The following is a 7,596-nucleotide window of genomic DNA, read 5'->3' as shown; positions in this document are numbered from 1 at the left end:
ATTGTGTACCTATTTTTTTCATAACAAAACTCCATAACAAAAAGCAATTTTCAATATTTTAAAGTAATTATAGCAAATTTGCTTTACACAACTCTCTGATGATTCATGTCTCTGCACACAGCTTCATAATCCAAATAACATTTAAACACTTAGGCCTACATGTGAAGAATGCAACTACTTCAGATCTTTTTCTTCTTGTCCTGCAGCTGTGAGTCGGTGAAGGACGATGGCGTCTGTTAAAGAGCTGCTCGTGGACTCATTGAAGGAGCTTGTAGAAGCTCAACTGAAGGAGTTTCATTGGCGCTTAATGAATGCATATCATAAATGTATATCAAAGTCTGAAATGGAAAAGGCAGATATATTCGACACAGTGGAAAAGATGGTAACATGTTTCGGATCAAAAGAAGCTGTGAAGATCACGGTGGACATCCTGAGAAAGATGAACCGGAATGATCTGGCTGAAGAGTTGGAGAATGAACATAAGCAAGGTAACATTTCATTCACTGTGACTGTAACATGGCTAAATAGTTACATGTGTGACTTAAACCTTTTTTTCCTTTTTGCATTGCTGTGAGTAATTCTCTCTCTCTCACTCACACACACACGCAGCTCAGGCTAAGGGCAATATGAAGACACCTGTCCCTGTTGGAGGTAATTCACAACAGATCTGTGGTAAATAACAATCACTTCCTGTAAATGGAAACAAGAGAAAATATAACTGCAAGCAGCAATTACAGGGCCAGTCACATCAGCAGCAGATATTATACAAATATATAGAAGAGAACAGAGTGTTTCTCCAGTGATATCCAGTTCACAATAGTCGAATGCTGCATTCAAGTCCTCCTGGGACGTTCGTACTTACGAGTTGACAAGTCGTAATTACGACGTCAAGTCAGTTTAGTCGGCACAAGATGGTGGTGTACCTTCTTTTAATAAATTACAAGAAAATACAACAGGGTCTGCATTTTTTTACTTGGATTTCAGCTGCGTAACAAGAACATGACCCATTTAAGTTTATAGGACAACTAAATGATCAATTTAAACAAAAATTTACCGTCAACTACAGGCGGTGCATCCATCGATTCCGCCATGTTTCTCATTGACACGCACCCAACTCGGAAACTCGGGGCTTAAAGAACATTTCGAGTTTCCCCACTCGTAATAATGACTTTGTGGTGGCGTTCATGTGCGTTCAACTCGTAAATATGATCTATCCGACATCACTTGAACGCACCATAAAAGCATATTGTGATACAATTGTTTATTAAAGTTGACCAATAGATGGCACTGTCACTAAATTGATTCAATGTCATCAAGGCATGATTACAATCAGACATGGTCATGGAAAGGTTCATTTAAGCAAAAGTTGTAAATACAGCCTCACATCCTGTTTGATGTTCTAAATAATGTGGAAACCATTCATCAGCTTTTAGTAACATTAGTCAGCATAGCCTAAAGATGATCTCAATCGATCCAATGATTGTGATCTGGAAAGAACATAAAAACATATTCAGACATTTTAAAGCAAGCTCTTAGGGATGGTCTGTGCGGTTTTCAGCGGTATGAATTGAATCTGTCTGCATCAGTTCTTAATAATGAAGATCATTCTGATATGAAAAAAAAATATTTGTCAAATTTGTTTAATGCTTTTTTGGTCAATCTTATTTATTTGTTTTTAATTATAGACCTGCAAAACTTCTTGAAAACTCACAAAAACAACATGAAGAAAAAAGCTAAATGTATTTTTGAGGGCAACAAAGAAAGCGACACAGATCTCATGGCTGTTTACACAGAACTGTTCATCACAGAGGGAGATATGAAAGATGTCAATCACGAACATGAGATTCATAAGATTGATGAAGCTTTCAAGAACAAAAAAACACAGGTCAAACCAATCAAATGCAATGATATATTTACTGAACTGAGGAAAAACAATGAGGAGAAGATTGTGCTGACCAAGGGAGTCGCTGGCATCGGAAAAACTGTCTCTGTGCACAAGTTCATCCTGGACTGGGCAGAAGAGAACACCAATCAGGATATAGACTGTGTGTTCCTGCTTCCATTCAGAGAGATCAACGTGATTAAAGATAAAAAGGTCAGTCTCCATGAGCTTCTGCTGAAATTTTATCCTGAATTGAAGAACCTGGAGAAATCAAAGTTATATAAGGAATGTAAGCTAGCGTTTATATTTGATGGACTTGATGAGAGTCGACTGCCATTGAACTTTAAAAGCGACACACTGGACACTGTTGAGGAAAGAGCATCTGTAGATGTGCTGTTCACAAGTCTGGTCAAAGGTAAGCTGCTTCCATCAGCTCTTGTCTGGGTGACATCACGACCAGCAGCAGCCAATCAGATCCCTTCTCGGTATGTGGGTTTGTTCACAGAAGTGCGAGGATTCACTGATGAACAGAAGGAGCAGTACTTCAGAAAGAGAATCAAAGATGAGATTCAAGCCTCCAGAATCATCTCACACATTAAGATGTCTCGTAGTCTCTACATCATGTGCCACATTCCTGTGTTCTGCTGGATCGCAGTCACAGTACTTCAGAATATTCTCATTGAAAACAATGAAGAGAACATCAGCACAACACTCACTGAAATGTACATCCACTTCCTGCTGATACAGCTGAACATGAAGAGCCAGAAGTTCGATGAACAAGAAGAAAGAGAACGTACAGAGCACTTAAAATTAAATAGAAAGATGATTTTGAAGTTAGCCAAGCTAGCGTTTGAACAGCTGAAGAAGGAAAACATTGTGTTCTATGAGAAAGATCTGAAAGAATGTGGTATTGATGTGAGTAAAGACACTGAGTTCACAGGAATGATCGCTGAGATCTTTAAGAAGGAAGATGGACTTTATAAGACAAAGGTCTTCTGCTTTGTGCATCTGAGTGTTCAAGAGTTTCTCGCTGCAGTGCATGTGTTCATCTGCTACCTGAACAAGAACATGCGAGAGCTTCAGTTTTTCTTTGAAGATTCACAAAATACAGCCAGACAAAAGCTTCAGTTCTTCTTTAGAAATGTCACATTTCATGACTTAACAGAGAGGGCCACTGATAAAGCCATGCAGAGTGAGAGAGGGCATCTGGACCTGTTCCTGCGGTTTCTGATGGGAATTTCACTGGAATCCAGTCAGAACCTGCTCAAAGGCCTGATCAAACACACTAAATACACCACAGAGAGCATAACACAAATATGTGAACACATTAAAGAATTACAACAAGAGGACATCTCAGATGAAACATCAGTCAACCTATTTTACTGCTTACTTGAGCTCAAAGATCATTCAATATATGAGGAAATCCAGAGTTACCTCAGTTCAGATGCACACCCAGGAAGAGACCTCTCGTCTTCAATGTGCGCAGTGTTGACCTCAGTACTGCTGATGTCAGAGAAGGTGCTGGATGAGTTCAACCCAAAGAGGTTCACATCATCTTCAAACTACACAAGACTCATTCCAGCTGTGAGATGCTGCAGGAAAGCCTTGTGAGTAATTTCACTGACTACTGTTCAATTAAACATTTTAAACATCAATTAAAAACTAAACAATTAAATGTCAAAATACTATGTGAAAGATTTTCCTGTCCGGATTATGAAGGCTACAATTAGTTATTGCAGAAACACTGAACATCAGAAAATAATCTGTCTAAACATTGTTTTGGCAGATTTGACAGCTGTGGTCTTGATGAAACATGCTGTGAAACGGTGTCTTCTGCTCTACAATCATCAAACTCTCATCTGACAGAGCTGGACCTGAGTAACAATCACCTGCAGGATTCAGGAGTGAAGCTGCTTTATGATGGATTAAGGAGTCCACATTGTCGACTGAACATCCTGAGGTTTGACATTCACATTAACTGAATCACTATGTTCAGATATGTGGATGAATAGGCGTTTCATAACTATGGCTAGCAGATATTTTCCCCTGTTTATATTGTAGTACGATTGTATCAGTGGCATTTTCTCCAAGGGCACAAGGCAGGCAATACCTACTCAAAAAAAAAAAAAAAAACATGACGAGAAAACAATCAGGGTTCCCAACCATCATGGAAAACCTGGATATTTGTAATGCTGTTTTCCAATTATGAGAGTTAAATAATAACTACATTTCCTTAAGTGACTTTTTTTAAACAGTTTGTTACAATTAACTGTTTCATGTTAATTTAGAAACATGTTCCCGTTCCTTATGAATTTGATTATTACTATACATTTATTTGAACTTCATCAGTAAAATCCTCTGCTCTGAGAATCATATTACTCAGATTCAGTGTGTTGATAACCTGACAACCGCTGTGACCGGATCATTGAGTCAGGGAGTTGAACTGGATCAGTTTGATACATGAACAATTTGTTGCAGTGTTGAGCACAAATGCACAGATGAGTTATGAACCCTCAGGACATAACTCAGACCCTGAGACATTTTTCGGGTCTTGGAGATGTTGTGACATGCCCTGACATTTGTGCTTACTTAAGTTACATTTACATTTACATTTAGTCATTTAGCAGACGCTTTTATACACTGAGACAAGAAATAAATACACTTACAATACACTTACAAGCTTCTTTTAACTTCTGCTGATTGACTGCTTCTCACAAAGAGTATTTCTTGACACTGTTTTGCTGGCGCTTGAAGACACTTTCCTGTTTATCACAACAAATGGCCAAGCAAAGCGCACGACACTGACGAGGTACGCGATACAGTACGAGACCAAACGTGATTTCAGGTGTAAAAATAATATATCCATAATAATATAATAATAATAATCCATAATATATACAAGTAGTTAATTAATAGTTTATAAGCTGTTGTTAATACAACAATAGACTATATACAAACTGAGTTCTTCATTGATAAGTTAATATGTTGTTAAGAAAGCATATGTAGTTATTTACATATGAGCTAATTAAACAATAACACTTTAATTACAGTAAAAATTAATAATGAACTATTTGTATATAGCCTATTAATGTATTAAGTACACTTGATAAACTATTAATGAACTATAAACCAATAGTTTTGAAATTATTTATAAGTGCTTTATTATTGTATACATATTATAGTTCTACCAATAAAGTGTAAATACACTGTTTTTAATACAAACATGCTCTCCACATTATAAACTATACAAACTGTCTGATAAATTCACAATATGACTGTTTGTTTTGTTCACTTCATAGGCTATGTGGATGTAATCTCACTGCTCAGTACTGTGAAAGTTTGTCTTCAGCTCTACAATCCTCACACTCTGTCCTGAGAGAGCTGGACCTGAGTAACAATGACCTGCAGGGTTCTGGAGTGAAGCTTCTTTCTGATGGACTGAAGAGTCCAAACTCTAAGCTGGAGATACTGAGGTTTAAGTTTCAAATACTTGATACATTTTTTTGCATTAAGTTAATTACTAACAATCACACTGCTAAGATTTATTCTGTATGCAATTACTGTTTTTCTTGTTCAGATTTTCCACATGTAATCTCGCTGCTCAGTCTTGTGAGAGTTTGTCATCAGTTTTACAATCATCAAGCACCTGTCTGAGAGAGCTGGACCTGAGTAACAATGACCTGAAGGATTCTGCAGTGAAGCTGCTTGCTGATGGACTGAAGAGTCCAAACTCTAAGCTGGAGATTCTGAGGTTTGAGTTTGAAATGCTTGATTTTTTTTTTTTTTTTGCATTAAATGAATTAATAAAAATCACACTGCTAAGATTTATTCTGTATGCAATTACTGGTTTTCTTCTTCAGATTTTCCATCTGTAATCTCACTGCTCAGTCTTGTGAGAGTTTGTCATCAGTTTTACAATCCTCAAACTCCTGTCTGAGAGAGCTGGACCTGAGTAACAATGTCCTGAAGGATTCTGGAGTGAAGCTGCTTGCTGATGGACTGAAGAGTACAAACTGTCAGCTGGAGATACTAAGGTAAATAGTTTTCCATAAAATAATTAACAAAATGTTACCAAAATAAATGGCTGTTGAATTTTGTCAACAAATGTTGCTGCTCTCAATGGAATTCCAGAACAAGAGACAAAAACTAAATTTGCAGGCATTTTTTGCACATTTATATGGATGTCCTCTTCAGGATGCACTGTCGTCACTCCTTCTTTTATCTTTCCGGAGCTCCTCCGTGGGACTCGAGACCGGTGAGTGGCGCAGGTGTCGCTCATTATCATTTACTCCACCGGCCTCGCTCCGTTCCCATGGCTTTTGGCCACGCCCCACTCGTCACATACCCCCACTGCCCCTCGCAGGCCAGGGGGTACCACGAGACTGCGCTCTACTCCCCCTGGGGGCCCCGTCACAGCAGCCACAGCACCTGGGAGTATGGACAGACAAGGCGAGAGAAAAGGAGACGGAAGTATGAGAAGAGAAAGAGACGAGAGAGGAGAAAAAAAATTCTCGATCCGGTTCCCGGACACACTGCCACTTGGTCCTCAACCAGCTGAGAGGCTCTCACTCGCGGTGCCATGCGATGGTACTGGATATCGTTGGTGGACGGCTTGATGCTCCTCCGCCTCCTGGCGGACGGCGATGGCTCCTGTTGAGGGCAGCAAGTCCCCCATTCCCTGCTCCTCCCCAATCATGGCAGATGGCAGCAGGCTCCGGCCTCCTGGCGAACAGCACCGACTCCTCCGCTCCGTCTCGGACGGCAGCCACCCATCCTCGACCCAGGAGCACGGCAGTGAGCTCTCGGTCCCACCTCGTCTTCCATTGTTCCAGCACCACCGCCTCAGGCAGCCACTGGCGGTCTCCGCTTCTTCCTGCTGCCCGACCTCCTCAGCACCGCGATCCCCCTCAGCAGCAAGGGCTCTCTGACAGCGTGTCCCTCCTTCCTCCCGGGCTTCGGCACCAATATAACAATGTTCTTAGATCGGGAAGAAGGAGGCGGGAACCGGCGAACATTTAAACACAAAACTTTAATAAACAAATGAACAAACACAAAACAAAAGTAAAAGCAGCAGCCCCTCACGGACGACTGCAGCATAAAACATAATAAAACAACAACATAAAATCCTGGCCTGGTCCTCTCTCGTCTTGCACTGTCGTCACTCCTCCTTTTATCCTTCCGGAGCTCCTCTGTGGGACTCGAGACCGGTGAGTGGCGCAGGTGTCGCTCATTCAGGGCTTAAAGTTCTCCTGCACCGTGCCGGATCTCCGGCGTGCGGCGTTTGGCTGTGGGAAAAAAAAGATTGTCGTCCTACATTTAAAAACACTTGTTGATATCACGTTCGAGTTCATGAGTTCGCCTACCAATGTATGAGAGGAACACAGCTTTCACTCTCAACCAAACTAACATTATAAGAGCAAAAACTTATGATTGGCTAGTAAACACGAGACTCGCATAATAGTATCCAATTGCAGAGTCGCAGCTGATGAATGGAAAAGAAACCTTGGTCTCGAGCGCGACACTGAAAAAGCTGCGAAGCGCAATGTTCAAATATTTCCATCTAGCGTCATATTTACATAGAAAAGCTATTAAAAACGCAGCGGAGCTTTGTAAACAGCTCAGAGTAATCAAGCCATCTCCATAAGAACGATATGATTGCCAGAACGAATTTACCGGGATTTTTGAAAAGGTCCTGTTCACACATGATCTCTTAA

The 7,596-nt window shown here is 40.4% G+C and overlaps 1 protein-coding gene across 1 annotated transcript in view; it reads left to right on the top strand.

The window, feature by feature from the left end:
* The first annotated feature begins 626 nt into the window (after positions 1-626).
* LOC107667978 (NACHT, LRR and PYD domains-containing protein 3-like) overlaps positions 627-7,596 on the top strand; it is a 10,088-nt gene continuing 3,118 nt past the window's right edge. Inside the window, exons 1-6 of the mRNA XM_016459713.1 lie at positions 627-651; positions 1,686-3,489; positions 3,669-3,842; positions 5,182-5,355; positions 5,460-5,633; positions 5,743-5,916. Of these exons, the coding sequence (XP_016315199.1) occupies positions 627-651; positions 1,686-3,489; positions 3,669-3,842; positions 5,182-5,355; positions 5,460-5,633; positions 5,743-5,916 (2,525 nt within the window). The remainder of the gene's footprint in view (positions 652-1,685; positions 3,490-3,668; positions 3,843-5,181; positions 5,356-5,459; positions 5,634-5,742; positions 5,917-7,596) is intronic.

Source organism: Sinocyclocheilus anshuiensis, unplaced genomic scaffold, assembly GCF_001515605.1.
Source record: "Sinocyclocheilus anshuiensis isolate Anshui unplaced genomic scaffold, SAMN03320099.WGS_v1.1 scaffold3742, whole genome shotgun sequence".
NCBI lineage: Eukaryota > Metazoa > Chordata > Actinopteri > Cypriniformes > Cyprinidae > Sinocyclocheilus > Sinocyclocheilus anshuiensis.
This window is presented reverse-complemented; position numbering and strand designations above follow the sequence as displayed.